Raw genomic sequence first — 20,565 nt, 5'->3', positions numbered from 1 at the left:
CTAGTTTGTTCGAGTTGCTTCGTAGAATAAAGACGGTTCGCTGAATAATAGCAAGTTGTTAGTACGTGAAACGTGTCCAGAATTTGGTTTAAAAGAGATTTCGCAGCTCAGGGATGTTTGAACCAACGTATGTTATACGCGGAAAGGGTAACCAATCAATAGTAAGGACGTGGCATTTCCCACATCATATTAGAGGACAGAACAGTGCAACACAGTACTGGCCCTTCTGCCCACGTTGGTGTGCCGATCATTTCAAGTCAAGTCACTTTTTATTGTCATTTCGACCGTAACTGCTGGTACAGTACATAGTAAAAACGAGAAAACGTTTTTCAGGACCATGGTGCTGCATGAAACAGTACAAAAACTACACTGAACTACGTAAAACAACACAAAAACTACACTAGACTACTGACCTACCCAGGACTGCATAAAGTGCACAAAACAGTGCAGGCATTTCAATAAATAATAAACAGGACAATAGGCAGAGTAGAGGACAGTAAGTTGGTGTCAGTCCAGACTCTGGATATTGAGGAGTCTGATGGCTTGGGGGAAGAAACTTACGTAGTCTGGTCGTGAGAGCCAGAATGCTTCGGTGCCTTTTTCCAAATGGCAGGAGGGAGATGAGTTTGTATGAGGGGTGCGTGGGGTCCTTCGTAATGCTGTTTGCTTTGCGGATGCAGCATGTGTGTAATGGCAGGAAGAGAGACCCTGATGATCTTCTCAGCTGACCTCACTATCTGCTGCAGGGTCTTGCGATCTCAGATGGTGCAATTTCCGAACCAGGCAGTGATGCAGCTGCTCAGGATGCTCTCAATACAACGCTTGTAGAATGTGATGAGGATGGGGGTGTGGGAGATGGACTTTTCTCGGCTTTCGCAGAAAGTAGAAACGCTACTGGGCTTTCTTTGCTATGGAGCTGATGTTGAGGGAGCAGGTGAGATCCACCGCCAGGTGAACACCAAGAAATTTAGTGCTCTGAACAATCTCTACCGCGGAGCTGTTGCTGTTCAGCAGAGAATGGTCGCTCCGTGCCCTCCTGAAGTCAACAACCGTCTCTTTTATTTTGTTCACATTCAGGATCAGGTTGTTGGCTCTGCACCAGTCCGTTAGCCGCTGCACCTCCTCTCTGTATGCTGACTCGTCGTTCTTGCTGATGAGACCCACCACGGTCGTGTCATCGGCGAACTTGATGATGTGGTTCGAGCTGTGTGTTGCAGCACAGTCGTGGGTCAACAGAGTGAACAGCAGTGGACTGAGCACACAGCCCTGGGGAGCCCCCGTGCTCAGTGTGATGGTGTTGGAGATGCTGCCCCCGATCCAGACTGACTGAGGTCTCCCAGTCAGGAAGTCTATGATCCAGTTGCAGAGGGAGGTGTTCAGGCCCAGTAGGCTCAGCTTTCCAATCAGTTTCTGAGGGATGATTGTGTTGAATGCTGAACTGAAGTCTATGAACAGCATTTGAACGTATGCGTGTTTTTTGTCCAGGTGGAGGGTGATGGCAGTCATGTCGTTTGTTGAACGGTTGGGATGGTACTTGAACTGCAGGGGGCCCAGTGAGGGGGGCAGCAGGGTCTTGATATGCCTCATGACGAGCCTCTCGAGACACTTCATGATGATGGATGTGAGTGCAACGGGACAGTAGTCATTGAGGCAGGACACTGAGGACTTCTTCGGCACGGGGACGATGGTGGTGGCCTTGAAGCATGTTGGAATGGTGGCACTGCTCAGGAAGATGTTGAAGATGTCAGTGAGAACATCTGCTAGCTGGACTGCACATCCTCTGAGCACTCTGCCAGGAATATTGTCTGGTTCAGCAACCTTCCATGGATTGACCCTGCACAGGGCTCTCCTCACATTGGCCACAGTGAGACACAGCACCTGGTCATTTGGAGGAGGGGTGGACTTGCTCGCCGCCACGTCACTTTCCGCCTCAAAACGAGCGTAGAATTTGTTCAGCGTATCTGGGAGGGAGGCATAGCCTGCACAGTCAGGTGATGTTATCCTGTAGTTGGTGATGTCCTGAATGCCCTTCCACATGTGCCGCTGTCCTTGAAGTGGCTGTGGATTCGCTGGGCGTGTGCGTGCTTTGCCCCTCTGATGTCCCGGGACAGTTTGGCCCTTGCTGTTGTTAGGGCTGCCTTGTCACCTGCTCTGAAGGCGGAGTCATGGGTCCTCAGCAGCGCACGCACCTCTGCGGTCATCCATGGCTTCTGGTTAGCGCGTGTAGTGATGGTCTTTAACACAGTGATGTCATCAATGCACTTGCTGATGTAGCTAGTCACTGATGCCATGTATTCCTCTAAATTGGTAGAGTTGCCATCAGTTGCAGCCTCTCTGAACATGTGCCAGTCAGTGTGGTCTAAGCAGTCTTGAAGAGCAGAGATGGCTCCTGCTGGCCAGGTTTTCACCTGCTTCTGAACTGGTCTGGAGTATGCTGGGATTAGCATAACAGAGATGTGGTCTGAGTATCTGAAGTGGGGGCGGGGCTCTGCCTGGTACGCGTCGGGGATGTTTGTGTAAACAAGGTCCAACATGTTCTCCCCTCTCTCATTGCAAAGTCCACGTTCTGATGGAATCTGGGGAGCACTGACTTAAGGTTCATGTGGTTAAAATCTCCGGCGACAGTAATCAGTCCATCAGGGTGTACATTCTGTAGTTCGCTAATAGCCCCATACAGTTCACAGAGCGCCTCCTTAGCATTAGCCCTGGGGGGAATGTACACACCGACTCCAAAATCTGTCCAACCCTTCCTTCCCACATAGCCCTCCGTTTAGAGATCATGCAGCTAACGAGTAATACGAGGAGACACAACCCATTATCAAAACTTTAGTCATATTTATTTATTCAGTAGCTTGCCTTTTAATCGAGCAGTCCCGTTTAAGTACAGAGAAAATTTTCCAAGGATGTTGCTGGGTCTGGAGGACCCAAGGAGGGATTGAATAGGTTAGAACTGTATGCCTTAAAATGTAGAAGATTGAGAGGGGATTTGATAGCAATATACAAAATTGTAAGGGGTATAAATAGGGTAAATGCAATCAGGCTTTTTCCACTGAGGTTGTGTGGAACTACAACCAGAGGTCATGGGTAAAGGTGAAAAGGGAACATGAGGGGAAACTTCTTCACTCAGAACGTTGTGGGAGTGTGGAACAAGCTGCCAGCACAAGTGGTGCATTTGCGCTCGATTTCAATGTTTACGAGATGTTTGGATAGGAACATGGATGGTAGGGGTGTGGAGGGCTATAGTCCCTGCGCAGGTCAATGGAGGAGGCAGTTTAAATGTTTTCAGCATGGACTAGATGGGCCGAAGAACCTGTTTCTGTGCTGTTCTTCTGGTTTTGTGACTCCCCTGTTTATACTATTGTTGTCTTATTCAGTTACCTGTTTTACCAGATCAACTAGTAGTGAAAATGTAAACATTTTTTATGAACCATTGCATAAACAAATGTGTATCTACAAATTTAGATTGTCTGTAGGTAGTCCTAAAAGATGACCTTAATGCCTAAAGTGAAACGGCGCACCTTCCACAGAGGCCTTGTATTGCGTAAGTGAGTAACGTGGTCTGATGTGCTGATCCCAGTGGTGCAGTTTGTCGAGCTGTTGCCTCACAATTCCAGAGACCTGGATTTAATCCTAACCTTGGGGTGCCACCTGTTTAGGGTTTGCATGTCTGCGTGGATTTCCTCCAGGTGTGCTCTTGTTCCTTCCCTCAGACATGCTGTTTGTTAATTGGCCACTGTAAATTAATCCCGGTATCTCAGGTGAGTGGTAAGATGGAGGAGGGGGTAAATATGAATTTCAGGAGAATAAAGTGGAATTATTGCAAATTGGGTGTTTGGTCAGCATGGACTCTGTGGGCCAAAGGATCTGTTTGAATGCTGGTTAAAATACTCTTTTAATATACTAATCCTACACTAATCCCAAATTATTCTCCCTACATTCCTATCAATCCCCTCCAATACTAACAAGTGTCTGTATATTAACAGTTCTTCGATGCCTTGTCTTTGTTGTTTTATCTTTTCAGCTCTTTCTCATTAATAGCAAAATATATATGTGTGTGTGTGTGTGTGTGTGTGTGTGTGTGTATATATACATATATATATATATATATCTAAGACTTTTGCATAGTAATGTAGTAATTTTATGTATTGCACGGTACTGCTGACGCAAAAAATTCAAATTTTATGACATATTTGAGTGATAAATCTGATTCTGATATGGTCTGTATTGTGGACTGAGAGTAGATTGAGGGGAGGGAGTGGGAAGCACTGGAAAGATATTCTGTAATGATCAATAACCTAATTGTTTGGAATCAAACGACCTTGCCTGGTGTCTCAGGGCTGGGTGTGTTTGCGCCCACCCTGCCTCCCACCCTGGCACTCCTCTGCCACCTGTCCCACACCCCACCCGCGGCACTCCACCCCCCCCCCCCCACATTTCCCAACATCCTCCGCTCCTGCCAGATTTACAAACTTGCTCTCTTCTCTACGTTGACAAATACAGTTATGTGCAAAAGTCTTAGGCACCCTAGCTCTCTCGGTGGCAGTGCTGGCTTAGTGTGATGAAGTTTTATTAACCAGATTATCAGTCTAAGATGTTTATATTTGTGTTTAGCGATACAGTGCTGCATAGGGCCTTCCGGTCCTTTGAGCCTTGCTGCCCCAGCAACCCCACAACTCCAGCATAATCACGGGGCAATTTACAATGACCAACTAAGCTACCCAGTACACCTTTGGACTGCGGGAGGATACCGGATTCCGGCACCTGGAGAAAATCCATGCATTCCATGGGGAGGACATACAGAGACTCCTTACAGATAGATTGGCACTGGAATTGAACTCTGAACTGTGGTGCACCCTGAGATGTAATAGTGTTGCACTAACCGTTACACAAAAAGTGAAAGCAGGAGTTGAAAGGAAGGGGGGGGGGGGGGTTTAAAAACAATGCCTGAATAGTAAAATACACAAACTTTTCAAATGCAAAAAAAAACATTGAAATTGCCCAGCGTATTAGGGAGCACCCATGGAAAGACAGAGTTAAAATTTCGAGTTGCTGCTATTTCATCAAAACTAGTTCTGACACAAACTGGAAAGACAATACGGGGTTAAGGAAGGACATCTTGGCTGTAGAGGAAGTGCAGCGTAGATTCACGAGGTTAATTCCTGGGATGTCTGGACTGTCTTACGCAGAGAGGTTAGAGAGACTGGGCTTGTACACGCTGGAATTAAGGAGATTGAGAGGGGATCTGATTGAAACATATAAGATTATTAAGGGATTGGACAAGATAGAGGCAGGAAATATGTTCCAGATGCTGGGAGAGTCCAGTACCAGAGGGCATGGTTTGAGAATAAGGGGTAGGTCATTTAGGACAGAGTTAAGGAAAAACTTCTTCTCCCAGAGAGTTGTGGGGGTCTGGAATGCACTGCCTCGGAAGGCAGTGGAGGCCAATTCTCTGGATGCTTTCAAGAAGGTGCTAGATAGGTATCTTATGGATAGGGGAATCAAGGGATATGGGGACAAGGCAGGAACCGGATATTGATAGGAATTGATCAGCCATGATCTCAAAATGGTGGTGCAGGCTCGAAGGGCCGAATGGTCTGCTTCTGCACCTATTGTCTATTGTCTATTGACTGGTTGTTTGAAATTGTTTAAACCCTTTGAAATATGCCAAGTTAGAAGATAAGATAATGTTTCTTGACGTGCTGTAAGCTCCATTGGAACAACTTAAGAAGTTACAGTGGGATAGATAATTAAAATGATAGACACCCTCATTATGCAAAGTGGACACCAATTTGCATTTGATTTCTCCAGTGTAACAGAGAATAGAGTGTACTAAACTAGAGAGGTACCGTTGAATGACTGCTTCAGCTGGAAGTGAGTGTTTAGGTCCCTGGAAGAGAAGAGGATAAGAAGTTTCTTCTGAAATTGTCTGGGAAAGCTCCAGGAGGAGAGGAGTGGACATTGGAGGGGTTGAAAGTAAACATTGCACTGTAGTCCCTTAGGAATGCTGAGAAGGGGTCAGGAGGGCAAAATGTTTCACATTGAAGGTAGAAAATAGAGACGATGCATGGTACATCAAATGTGGAAGCTGCGGGGCTGGGGGATGAGAACGGGAGTTCTGCATTGTTTTGTGATAGAGTGAGGGCTGCAGTGTGCAAAATGGAGCGGGTGTAGTTAAGACCTGTCAGCTTTGATGGAGGATATCTATATACAACAAAATGGTTCAATTTAATGTTTGTGTTTTAAGATAGATTAAGTTTCGGATATCTGGCATGTTTGCAAATTCTCCAGCCTATTGCAATTTAATTAACATTTTTCTTGTTATACTGTATATACTTGTTATACTCCCAGTGAAGCGGGTAACTTTAAAATTAGCACAGGAAGAGAGGCAAGTGATTGAGAACCTGGACCTAGACACTAAGAATCATCACTAATCCTTCACCCCTGTCCAAATAGTCAGATAGTAGATTATGTGAGTTTTACTGCAATATTGTTGACTATCTAATGGCTTTGATTTGTCAGTCAGATGTAAAGCAATAAATAAGTAAACCAGATTAATGGACTGTACGTAAGAAAAGTTGCAGTATGTCCTGAAGGACATGAGCCTTCTAATTATTCTGGATTTTAATGTCTGCCATTTTGTTTTCCAGTTTTTTCAAAAGCTGATTACGTGTTTGCTGAAAATGGGTTAGTTGCCTATAAAGCTGGCAAACTTCTGGCTGTCCAGGTAAGTTTTTAACCAAAGGTGATAGTTGCCTGAATGAGTTAAAAGGTGAAATAAATATTTTGTTATCAGCAGCATATATTCTCCATCTAGTCTAACTCAAGCCTCGTTAAAATGAGTAATGAGCTAGCAGCTTGGGTGTACCTGTGGTAGCATAACATAACTGGAAATTTTAAGCAAGCACATGAATGACCATCTGCAGCACCTATTTGTGTGTATCTAGGCTGGCCAAATCCTAAAGAACTTTGCTTCTAAACTGCTTCTGCCAACATGATGGTTAAGCCTACTTTGCCTCATTTTCGTTAACCAACCTGTTGTAAATGTAACTTTCCTTTGCAGGGTTGGTAAAAGTTGTTACCTTATAAAACCTGTAGGACATTCTCTATAGTATAGTATGACACTACAATTGTACGAAATCAGATAGGCTCAAAGTAGACTGGACCACAAAGTCTGGTATCTATAAGGTGTAACAAATTTGCAGGAGAAAAGGTACACCAGCAAAATCTGTAAACTAATATCCCTACCTCATCAGTTGTCAAGTTAGCAGATTTGTTCTGTTCAGAGGAGGAGTGGAGAAGGGTATGCTGAGACCAACACCAGGCATACCAAAAAATAAGGTACCACCCTAATGAAGCTGCGATGTAGGATAATACACCTGCTAAGTAGCATGCAGTAGACAGAAGTATCCTGACCAGCAGTGGATCAGCTTGAACATTTGCTGACCTACAAAATAGTCATGAATGGTGCCTGACTGTTAAACAGCTAATGGGAGGAGGCCTTGCCGATATCACTCATTTGCTGGGCCACATCACCATTAAGGATGGCTGAAGAACAATCAGTGGAAGAGGTTCACTCCTTTTTTTTAAAAGTCATTATCAATTTTCCTGCTTAAATTACGTTAACATCTTGAGAACTTTAAATCATTGATTGTGGCAACCTCTAATTGTCTATTGTGGCTGTTTGCACAGTTCATTCTGTTCTATAATGGATTTTAGACTTCTGACTGCCATCGTTATTCTACATGATATGAAACTAACTCGCAAGCAGGTCATTTTAATGAGTAATTTCTTTTATCTCTCTGTTTAAGAACATCCAGAACCATATTGGTGAGGAAATACTTCAGAACTTGATCAACTATTCCTTGAATTATATGGCCAAGATTAAGTTGCCAAGAAAAAGGTAAAACGAAAAGAATTTTTGCAATTAAACCACTCATTTTTAGTATGTCACACCTGCTCCACTGCTCCAAAGTCTGAACTTTGTACACCTCCACCATATTGCGCACAAGGAAATTTAGCAGGAGAAGGCTGCTTGCCCAGCCATTCAAAGTGATCATGGCAGATCAGTCCAGGCCTCAACACCTCTTCTGTGGCAGTTACGCATAATTTTCTATTCACAATCTTTCCAAAATATCTTTCTCTAATGATCTGACCTCTCAACCCTCAAGAATAGAGAACTCCAAGGGAGAATTCATATATACCTCAGTTTTAAATGACCATCCACTTATCTTGAAGGTTGTCTATTGTGTTGGATAGCATGTGATAGGAATAGTTGTCTGTAATTCCTGCCCTTGAGATTTGAATGCTTTACTATACTTTCAAAACCTGAATCACTTTCTTGTAAAATATATCCTGAATTTAAATTCAGCTACACCACCAGCTCATGAATATTAGGGCTGGCTGGTGGTGTAGTGGTATCAGCACCAGACTTCAAGGCAGATGTTCCTAAATTCACACCCAGCTGGGTCCCAACCTGGGCAGCAGCAACGTCTGTGCGGAAGGAAGGCCTGGCAATCTACTTCCATATCTTGCCATGAAAATTCTATGATCCATGAGGTCACAAAAAGTCGGACTCGACTAAATGACTGAACAACTATGAGTGTTAATTCTGTTTGTATCTTTAATTACTTAATCTGATTTTGATTTCTTTGAATTCAAGCTTTTTGATTGAATAGGTCTGGACAATTAAAACTAAAATACGTCCCCAAAGATAGCAAAATTATATTTGTGGATGTATTTCCTGAGCAGATCATGTTTAAAACTCAGTGCTAAAGAATCCAATGAGTCATTAGTCAATGTAATTTATTTTTCTATTCAAAGCAGCTTAAATTTACCACTGTCTAAACATTAAAGAAGATTAGTGGCTATATATAAAACTACATTTTTTTCACAGAGGCACCTTTATTGAATTCCGTAATGGAATGCTGAACATCAGTCCAATTGGTAGAAGCTGCAGCCAAGAAGAACGGATTGAATTCTTTGAACTTGATAAAGTAAGTTCATTTCAAAATGTTCAACTCTTGGACAAACTGATGTAGGAAATAGTCATTGAATTTAATCTTCACAAGTAAAAATAATTTGAAAGCAATTGCAGGCTGAGGTAGTGTTGAAATCACAATAGAGCAGGGGTTCCCAATCTTTTTTCTTAATGTTGTGGACCAGTAACATGAAGCAAGGTTGGGACCTCTGCTATAGTTACTTCAGTCAAAAGATGAAAAATGGTGCTAATGTATGCAACACTAACAAGAAATGCCTGTTTTGCGTTAAATAGGTTAAGGAAAAATAAATTCTCTCCCCATACTTCATCTAGTTGGCAACAATAATTCTCCATATGGTATCTTGGGAACCGAGGTTGCACCACTTAAGGTCTCAGATGCAGCAAGTTCCAAAGAATGAGCTATGCCCTTTATCTCCAGGATGGAAAGATGCTGTATCACTTGATGCTGCTCTGGCTGGCCTCTTTCATTCTTCACTCAGACCAAGGGTGCCCTAAGTAAGATGCCATCACCAACCCCTACCCTTTTTTTGGCAAAGCCTAAAATAGTAGATAAGCAGAACATTTACTACTTTTATGCAAATTTGTCAGTGAATGAGAAGTGTTTGACATTGATATAAGCATTTCATATTCATATGTGTATATGTGTCCTTCTCACCGTGGCTCGTAATAAACCAGGTTCATTAGCTAACTCTGGCTAACGGCCATGAGACTAAGCATCGTCTGGGTAACAGTGTGATGGCCACCTTCAATAAGCAAAACACATCTAGGATTGGTATGATTCGGTTCAACCAAACAGGAAAGTTAGAATGTTCTGATGAGGGAATGGAAATTATGGTGATTGTTGTGTAAATGCTGCCCCAAGCAGCTATCATTCATTAGGAAATAATAGATCTTACACCAGCATCGAATTAAAGTGGAAGTATATTTACCAGCATTTCAACTTCAACAAACATAATAGAAAAAGGGCCCATTACAGTTAAACCAGTCTAAATATGCACATAACCATTGGAGCTCGTTTCTGGAGTAGTTGGTGCTTCGCTTTCATTACTCAGTGCATGAGTACTCTAACACACACTGTGTGAGAGATACTGGCCACAGTTCGAACTTCCCTGGAAAACCATTTCAAATGAACTGGCTAACTTAGGAGTATTGGCATTTCCTCCTTGGAACCATTCATCTGCACAAAGCACTTCCTACATGGGGTCTTACCATTCAAGTGACATTCTGCGAGCATCTTCCCTTCTGCTTTGCTGTACACCATCTTTGTCTTCCAGCACTTCCCAACAAAAGACCCAAAACCAGACTACTGTCCTTCAAAAATCTAATCCTGTCCAGCACTCTCGAATGTTCCATGGCATCCCACTGGCGCCAGACAAACCCAAATGACTGATACAATATTCCTAGGCTAAGCTAAGCAAACACCTCTTATCTCAGCCAAAGCCAAAACACTAGTCTGTGAAGCTTAACAAAACACACTGTGTTTGCAGAAAAACTGCTAAAATAAAATACCTCACAGCATAGCAATAGAAATACAATAAAAGTTGTTCTTAACCACTACGTTACATATATGTTTCATTTCATTTTCAAATAATTTACTGTTCTGCGAAGTGTTAATCGCATATCCATCTTTTTAACAGGTACTTGCATTTTATGTGTAGCAATAAATGAACTGTCAGTTGGCACCTGAAATGCTGATTATCCTTTTCTTAGGTTCCCCCAGAAGTTTGTTCTTTTACTCCAGATTTTAGCATCTGCAGTCACTGTGCTTCAGGCATTTCATATAACTGATGACATTCCTGCCATTGGCTTTGATTTATGGAATAATTACAGGCTAAACTGATGTTTCTATTTAAGATGTGTTTTGATCAACTCTTCAGTCTTTGTAATATGTGACTTAGGAACTTGTAATTTGTTCCTTTTACACAAGGAATAAAATTTATCCTGAACACTTTTAATGTTGTACAAAAAAACATTTACTGTCACTGTTCTTCATTCTGGTTTATTCTGTTCATATGTTTTCTTTGTTATCCCTTTTTGCACTACTTATTTAACTTCTATATTCTAATTTATAAATTTCCTATTTCTTACTCTAATTTATAGTCTTTATTTATTGCAATGTAGTGTTGCTGCAAAACAACAAATTATGTGATATTTGCCAATGATATTAAATTTGATTCTGATTTCTAGTGTTTTTGTAGAGATGGTTAAAATAATTTAGAAGTTATTTTTTTTTAAACTGGAAATATATAGTATTTTAGTTGATATTTCTTGTAAAGCAAAGTATAATTCCCAGTTATTGTCCCTTTAGTTCCCTTAATATCTCATAACCGAAATTCTCTGATCTCCCCAAAGGAGATGCATGGGAACTATGGTGACTTGGCTGTATGGATTCAGAATTGGCTTGCTGGTAAAAGACAGGGCATTGGTCAATGGAATTTACTTTGGCTGAAGGTCCATGAATACTGGTGTTCCACTGGGACCTCGGCTGTTTATGAAATTGCATGAAAACATGGATAGGTGGGTGAGTAAGCTTGCAGACAATATGAAGATTAGTAACATTGTGGATAGTGTAGAAGATTGTCAAAGTATATAGCTGGATATGGATCAGTTACAGAAATGGGCAGAGAAATGGCAGATAGATTATCAAGGTAGTGTCAGTTATAATCCATCTTTTTTTTTTTGTTGGCATGGAATATTACTGGAAACTGCTTCATACCTTTTAAAGCTCTGGTTCATATTCACCAATGACTAACAACTTACACCTGTGGGTTCCTGCAGCGTTGGAGAAGCCCAACACAGTGACATGATCTTTTGATGCTTTGTAACCTGTTGGTGATTCTGCATCCTCTAATCAGTGTTCGTCTTGGAGTACAACGCCAATATAAGGTGGATTCTCCCACATTGTTGGCCTGCATGTGACCTAAATCTTCACCAGAAACCAACTGAACAAAGTCATCAACAAACTCAGCAGCTGCTCCCTTGTCTGCTGACTGTGTTTCAACATGCACTGCACAAAATTTTATGCCATGTCCCTGCTTGAAATGCTGAAGCCACCCTTCACTATAATTACACGCATAATCAAGTCCTAATTCATAATTTCACATTTTCCTTCACCATCTGTCCTGATAGTGTACACCTTCAGTGATGCAGAGTTTAAACCACTTTATGAGAACTTATCTAGTTGTAAACATCAGTTTATTTTCTAATTTGTTGTCAGCAAAGAACTGGAGCAATTTTTTTTGTTTCTTTATATTATAAACTGTGGAAGAATTAATATTACACAAATCACATATGCTTTTCACAGAGACACCACTGTCAAGTTTTTTTTTTCAGAAATACCACCTTACCTTTGCGCTTTATGCCATGAGAAACACTTCCTTTATTCAATGAAGACATGACTGGGGCTGGATAAGCACAGATTATAAAAATAAATGCAGAATACACAGGAATCATTTGCTTCTTTTAAAGACCGTGCCAGCAGCTGATTCTGCAAATGGTGCCACCAAATCAGTGTTGGCACAGCAATGCAGGACATTTGAAGTTAGGCTGTAGAAAACGAGCCAGCGGTGGAACTGGATTACTGATTGCCAGATTCGAGTTGGTCGACCTGTATAAAATTTCAGAAGATTGAAGAGTTCCATTGTTCATGAAGTGAACCAAGAACTGGGTGTGGAACTATGAGCCGGTGAGCCTGGCTTCAATCATAGGAAAGTTACTAGAAGGATTTCTAAGGGACAAATCAGCCATTGATTGGACAGATGAGGCCTGGTTGGGAATAGTTAGCATGGTTTTGAGCATGGAAGATGATGTCTGATTAAATGTTTTGGATTTTTTTGAAGAAGTAACTAAGAGAATAGGTGACGATAAGGCAGTGGATGCTTTCTGTGTAGACTAGAAAGGCCTTTGACAAGATCCTGCATGGCAGTTTGATCTGATTGCTTAGGATACTGGGGAGCTAGCAAAGTGAATTCTGAATTGGTTCCATGCTGGGAGGCAGAAGATGATGTCTGATGGTCAATTCTCCAACTTGAGGCCTGTGACTAGTGGAGTGCTCCAGGGTCAATGCTGGGACCTCTGTTATTCGTTATTGATGTGAATGTATATGGCTTGATTAGCAAGTTTGCTGATGATACTAAATTGGCAGTGTTGTTGATAGTGAAGCAGGTTACAAAGAATTGCAAAGAGATCTTGGTCATTTAGCGAGATGGGCTGTGGAATGACAAACGGATTTCAACTTGGATAACTGTGAGGTGATGCATTTTGGACATTAAAACCAGGGTGGGACCAATGCAGTGAATGGCAGGCACTGATGAGTGTTGTGGAACACAGGGATCTGAGAGTACAAGTGCACAGTTCGCTTAAAGTAGCTGCACAATTAACTGGGTGGTGAAAAAGGTGCTTAGCATTTTGACCTTCAGTCAGGGCACCAAGTTTAGGAGTAGGAAAATTGTATTGCAGTTCAATGAGATGTCATGAGGCCGTACTTGGAGTATTGTGTAGTTTTGATCACCATATCAGAAGAAAGATACTGTCATGCGGGAAAGAGTGCAGAAGAGAGATTTGCAAGGATGCTACCTAGACTAGAGGGCCTAAGTTGTAGGGAGAGGTTGGCCACACTGGATCTTTATTTCCTTGAGTTGAGGATAATGAGGGATGACCTCACAAAAATTTACAAAATCAGGAGAGGTATAAATAATGTTCATGATCAGCTGGGGAGTCCTAAACTAAAGAGCAGAGCAACAAGGTAAGAGTGGAGAGATTTAGGAGAGACCTGAGAGGCATCTTCTTTGCACAGAAGGTAGTGAATACCTTGAATGAGCTGCCAGAGAATGTGGTCAATGTGGGTACAGTTGCAATATTTAAGAGGTATTTGGTTAGATAAACAGGGGGAGGGGCTTAGAGGTTTATGGGCTGAACACAGGGAACTGAATGCATCAGGGAGGATGCAGTGGTCTGTGTGGACCAGATGGATCAGAGGGCCTATTGCTGTGTTATATTACTGTATACATCCTCTTGCTCTGGATTTCCATGTCACTGATTCATTTTCTTCCAATGTAGAGAACAGTGACATAGTTAGAAATATAATTCAAACGAGTGCTATATAATGTACATTTACACTCAGTGGTTGCTTTATTAGGTACCTCCATTGAGTTTATGTTCCTGGTCTTCTGCTGCTGTAGCCCATCCACTTCAAGACTTGACTTGTTGTGCATTCAGAGATGCTCTTCTGCACACCATTGTTGTAACTGTTATTTGAGTGACTGTTGCCTTCCTGTCAGCTTGAACCAATCTGGTCATTCTCCTCTTCCCTCTCTCATTAACAAGGCATTTTTACCCACAGTACTGCCTCTCACTGGATGTGTTTGTTCTTTGCACCATTATCTGTAAACTGTGGAGACTGGTGTGTGTGTGAAGATCCCAGGGGACCAGTAGTTTCTGAGCTGTTCAAACCACCCTGCCTGACATCAACAATCATTACATGGTCAAAGTCACTTGGATTACATCTTTTCCTCATTCTGATGTTTGGTATGAACATCAACTGAACCTCTTAACCATGTCTGTATGCTTTTATCCATTGAATTGCTGCCACATGTTTGGCTGATTAGATATTTACATTACCAAGCAGGTATACCTAATAAAGTGGTCTTCGAGATTATAATAGGCAAGATAAGAATTCAAGCAGCAAAATCTAATGAACTTTTGAATAAGGTCTAACTACCCGTAAAGTGTTGCCTATGGGGTTCAATTCCTCATTTTCTAGCCATAGTGGACCTCCAAATGAAAGCACATAAAGTGTACATCTAAACACGAGGTTCCTGCAACCGCTGGAAACCCAGAGTCTCGCACAATGCTAGAGGAGCTCCACAGGTCAGGCAGGAATAAACGGTCAACATTTCCGGCCAAGATGCTTCTTCATGAATGGAAAGGAAGTGGGAAGAAGCTGAGATAAAGAAGGTAGGGTGGAGGGGAAGGAGTACAAGCTGGCAGGTGGTAGATGAAGCTAGGTTAGGGGAAGGTATATTGGCTCTACAGGTTGAGGATCGGCTTGCCCAAATTATATTTGAATTGATCATGTCACACCTAAATGATGTTTGTAGTTCTGCTCATTGTCCATGGAGGAGTGGAGAGGAGCTTTATCTCAAAACTGTTAGTGAAACCTCTCATCGTATAAACAAAATACCTGATAAATTATTATATAAAGTTGTGTGTGTTTTTTTTTTTAAAAAAAGTAAATATCCTCAAGTGATATAAGTCGGAGGTGGGAGGTATTTCTGTTGGGGAACAGATAAGTGTTAAGTTGAACACTTAGTTAAAGAAGAACCATTGAGTCTTCCTGGTTAGATGAGCTAAGGAAAGTTATATGGTATAGAAACAAGAGGGGAAGTCTTCTAGTCTGCATTCACCTTAGTGACTAATATAAAATCAGCCCAGCTTTCATTGAAGTCTCTAAACTTTGTCACATGGTGGTGCTGTAGTACCATAAGTAGTTTACATTTTTCATGCAGATTTTAATTTAAAAAAAGTCCTGCATGTTTTCTATAACTGAATTTCCTCAGCATGACCTGACATTAAACATATGAAAATGGAAATTGTAGTGGGCTATCCAGACCCTCCGTTCTGCCACGCCATTCAAAATGATGACAACTAATCTACCCCAGGCCTCAGATCTGTGTCTGATCTCCACAGCCCCTCAATTCCCAATCTTTCAAATATTTACCTTCCTCCACCTAAATTACTTCTAATGAGCTAGCTTTCAGAGTTCATTATTCCAGAGATTCGACATCTTCTGCAAGAAGAAATTTCTGTAAACTATTTTAAATGACAGTGTCAAGATAATGAGACAAAGTCCCCTTGTTCAAGACTCTTCCATGAATGAAAATCCCTTGACATCTACTCTGTATCAAGGATTGCAGTAGCATCACCCATTAGTCTACTAAACTCCAAAAACAGACCTAGCTTGTTAGCCTCTCTTGATGCACCCAATGTTGTTATCTTCCATGTGTAAGGGGACAAAAGCTGCATAATATTTGAAATGTTGCCTTACGAGCAACAGAACTGTTTATTTCCAACTTCACAAGATGCAGGAGCAGAAGTAGGCCATTTGGCCCATCAAGTCTGCTCCGCCATTCAATCATGGGCTGTTCTATTTCTTCCAGTCATCTCCGCTCCCCTGCCTTCTCCCCATACCCTTTGATGTCCTGGCTAATCAAGAACCTATCTATCTCTGCCTTAAATGCATCAATGACTTGGCCTCCACAGCTGCTCGTGGCATCAAATTCCACAGATTTACCACCCTCTGACTAAAGTAATTTCTCCACATCTCTGTTCTAAGTCGATGTCCTTCAATCCTGAAGTGGTGCTCTCTTGTCCTGGACTCCCCTACCATGGGAAATAATCTTGTCATATCTAATCTGAACAGGTCTTTTAACATTCGGAATGTTTCAATGAGATTCCCCCCCCCCCCCCCCCATTCTCCTGAACTCCAGGGAATACAGCTCAAGAGCTGCCAGATGTTCCTCATATGGTAACACTTTTATTCTTGGAATCATTCTCGTGGATCTCCTCTGAACCATCTCCAATGCCAGTATATCCTTCCTAAAATAAGGAGTCCAAAACTGCACACAATACTCCAAGTGTGGTCTCACGAGTGCCTTATAGAGCCTCTTCATCACATCCCTGCTCTTATATTCTATACCTCTAGAAATGAACAGCAACATTGCATTCGCCTTCTGCACCACCGACTCAACCTGGAGGTTAACCGTTAGGGTATCCTACACAAGAACTTCCAAGTCCCTTTGCTTTGCTGCATTTTGAATTCTCTCCCCATGTAGTCTGCCTGTTAATTTCTTCCACAAAAGTGCATGACCATACACTTTCCAACATTGTATTTCATTTGCCACTTCTTTGCTCATTCTCCTAAACTATCTAAGTCGCTCTGCAGGTGCTCTGCTTCCTTAACACTACCCGCTCCTCCACCTATCTTTGTATCATCGGCAAATTTAACCACAAATCTACTAATCCCATAGTCCAAATCATTGACATACATCATAAAAAGCAGCGGTCCCAACACTGACCCCTGTGGAACTCCACTGGTAACTGGCAGCCAGCCAGAATAGGATCCCTTTATTCCCACTCTGTTTTCTACCAATCAGCCAATGCTACACTTATGCTAGTAACTTCCCTGTAATTCCATGGGCACTTATCTTGCTAAACAGCCTCATGTGCAGCACCTTGTCAAAGGCCTTCTGAAAATCCAAGTACACCACATCTACTGCATCTCTTTGGACACTACAAATTCTCTATCTTGAGGTCCAGTACTGGCCTGATTTCCTTAATCCACTTTCATGTTAGAATCCCCAACGATTATCATGACTGCACTTTGGACACGCCTTTTCTATCTCCTGCTGTAATTTGTAATCCACATGCCAGCTGCTGTTTGGAGGCCTGTATACAATTGCCATTAGGGTCCTTTTACCTTTGCCATTTCTTAACTCAACCCATTGAGACTCTACACCTTCCAATCCTATGTCATCCCTTTCTAATGATCTCATATTATTTCTTATACACAGGGCCACACCGCCCCCTCTGCCTACTAACCTATCTTTCTGATACACCGTATATCCTTGGACATTCAGCTCCCAATGGCAGCCATCCTTTAGCCAAATTTCAGAGATGGCCACGACGTCACACTTGTCAATCTGTAGCTGAATTTCAAGATTGTCCATTTTATTTCTTATGCTACGTGCATTTAAATATAACACTTTCAGTCCAGTATTTGTTGCATTCTGTTTTAACTGCACCATGCCCTGTAGATCATCCCACTGGCTGTGATTATGCCTAATCTCCTGCTTGTCCTTGCTATCGTCTCTGTTGCACGCTATATTTGATTTATTTCTGTTTCCCCCTTCCTCAACTCTATCACTCCAGTTCCCATCCCCCTGCCAATTTAGTTTAAACCCTCCCTAACAGCTCTATTAAACCTGCCTGCTAGGATATTGGACTCCTTTGGGTTTAGGTGTAACCTGTCCTCTTTGTACAGGTTGTAACTCCCCCAAAAGAGGCCTCAGTGATCCAGAAACCCAAAGTTCTGCCCCCTACAGTAGTCTCTGAGCCACGCATTAATATGCCTGATCGTGCTATTCTTGTGCTCGTTAGCACGTAGCACAGGCAGCAATCCTGAGATTACTACCCTGGAGGTCCTGCTTTTCAGCTTCCTACCCAGCTCCCTGAATTCTCTCTTCAGGATCCCCTCCCTTTTTCTACCAATGTCAGTGGTACCAATGTGTACCAAGACTTCTGGCTGTTCACCCTCTCCCTTCAGAATATTCTGCACCTGATCCAAGATATCCTGTACCTTGGCACCTGGGAGGCAACACACTATGCGGGTATCTCCATCATGTTGACCGAACCTCCTGTCTGTTCCCCTCACTATGGAATCCCCTATGATTACTGTATTCCTCCTCATCTTTTCACCCTTCTGTACCACAGAACCAGACGCAATGCCAGAGACCCGATTGCCGTGTTCATCCTGTGTCAGGTCACCCACACACCCCACCCCCTCAACAGCATCCTAAATGAGCTAACGATTACTGAGGGGGATGGCCACAGGGTGCTCTTTACTATCTGAGTTCTTCCCGTCCCTTCCCTAACGGTCACCCACTCATCTAACTCCTGCTGCCTCGGGGTGACTAACTCCCTGTAGCTCCTATCTATCTCCTGCTCACTTTCCATATAAGCTGTAGGTCATTCATTCTGGTAATATAAATAGTAAATAACTGAACGTCAAAAATTATCACTCGGGGTACAGCAGTAACTACAGTTATGTGTGATAGAATTATTATTATTGTAAATAGGTAACAGGCTTTTGGTCAGTTCAGTTCAAACAATTGTCTCTCCTAAAAGTAAAATTGTTGAGTCTCAAGTCAACAAAAATTTTGATTTCTTTTTTATTTAGTGTTTTTCGCAAGAAATGTTTCTCCTGATTATTTTGGAGCTGTTCTTGAAACTGGACCTTAAGTTCTGAAAACTACGATAAAAACTACTGTAATTGTTCCTGAAAGACTTGCTGTGTTAGCAACTACATTAGTTTACAGTAATCAGAAACCTGAATTACATAGGAACAGAGCTAAATCTAGTACCTCACCTAACAGAAACCTTTATTGTTCATTCTCAAATTTCTACAACCAACATGCATAATGTTCTTGAGTTTAGAGAGGCATGCCTCTGTGTTTCATCCTTAAAATGGCCAGTCTCTGCAGATTTCCTTTAGAGACTTACAGTATTGAATCCAGTACCTTGTATCACCCTTCAACTTTAGAAATTAAGAGGATATGAACATAATTTAAGAGCTGGTGTTACAATCAACTTGCTTTGTGTGCTTTGTACGGTCACTGTCTTTCAGGCAGCACCTGAACTGATTATCTGTATTCTCTAGGTGTGTGGCAAGGATAGCTAATAATGCATTGGCCTTTTCTCCTTTATCATAAAAACAAACTGGTATATTTTCTTAATCAGATCTAGATGAGTTTATTATTAAAGCACAATTACAGTAGGCTTGGTTATATTATGCAAATGGCCCTCAACTTCTAACTATGCCATGTGTGGCAAACAGCACATTCTCCCAAAGTGTCAATATTACAGGCTTGAGATAATACAAGCTAAAGCAAATTAAACATTTACACTGAAAATTTATAGAATGCAATTTCAGCCAAAAAAGGAGTAATGTGGAAATGTGGTAAGTAAATCTGTGATTTTGTTTTCAAACATTTTTCAGCAATAAGTGATCTGTTGAGACTTCGTAGCAATGTATTGTTTCTTTTTGGTTGGGAGATTGTAACTAATGGGGCTACTTGGGGATCAGTGCTACGGTGCTAATTATTAAGAAAAAATGGTTAATAGTTTGCATAAGAGGGCCCGTTGTGACTGAACGAGTTCACCGGAGTGACACTGAAGCTAGAGATGATAGAGGTTTTTGTTCAACCCAACAAACAGGCATCGTTGTGGAAGCACATTCAGTAGAGGCTCACAAAGCCAAAGATGCATCACGTTTTTATACCTTTAAGAACAAATGTAAGAGTAGATGATTCAATATAATTTCAATAGTTACAATCACAATGTTTACTTCAGTACTTTGGGTTGCCAGATAGTTCCTTTGAGATACATATTGGAAGCATACTGTAATAGATAAGACACCAATGAGGGTCCAAACATCTTTGGGAGAAACTAATTACCGGTAGCACAAATATTCCAAAACCTTTTGACAATAGAGCCAAATACATACCTATAAATTAATGTTGTCAGGGCTGTCTCCGAGTATACAAATATGGTATGTACACAGAAACTCTTGACTGCCTTTACTTGTGACCATGTTTGATGTGCAGTGACAACATCCATCTGGTCTGCCAGCTTCCAGTCAAGTCACAATGGTGCAAGTAACTTAGCCATGTTGCCTGGTTTGAAGCAATCGAATTAATACAACCCTTACCCCACCACCACTTCCCAACCCCATGTCTGTCTAGCTCCACCGTCACCTCTTGGGTTATTGGAACCTCCATCTTCTTCCCACT

At 41.9% G+C, this 20,565-nt stretch overlaps 1 protein-coding gene across 2 annotated transcripts in view; it reads left to right on the top strand.

The window, feature by feature from the left end:
* pmm2 (phosphomannomutase 2) overlaps positions 1-20,565 on the top strand; it is a 37,022-nt gene that overhangs the window by 534 nt on the left and 15,923 nt on the right. For both annotated transcript variants that reach the window (XM_073060581.1, XM_073060580.1), the window contains exons 3-5: positions 6,648-6,724; positions 7,809-7,900; positions 8,894-8,993. In XM_073060581.1, the coding sequence (XP_072916682.1) occupies positions 6,648-6,724; positions 7,809-7,900; positions 8,894-8,993 (269 nt within the window). The remainder of the gene's footprint in view (positions 1-6,647; positions 6,725-7,808; positions 7,901-8,893; positions 8,994-20,565) is intronic.

This window comes from Hemitrygon akajei, chromosome 11 (assembly GCF_048418815.1).
Source record: "Hemitrygon akajei chromosome 11, sHemAka1.3, whole genome shotgun sequence".
Taxonomy (NCBI): Eukaryota; Metazoa; Chordata; class Chondrichthyes; order Myliobatiformes; family Dasyatidae; genus Hemitrygon; species Hemitrygon akajei.
The sequence above is the reverse complement of the archived record's forward strand: the minus strand, read 5'-3'. Positions and strand labels throughout refer to the sequence as shown.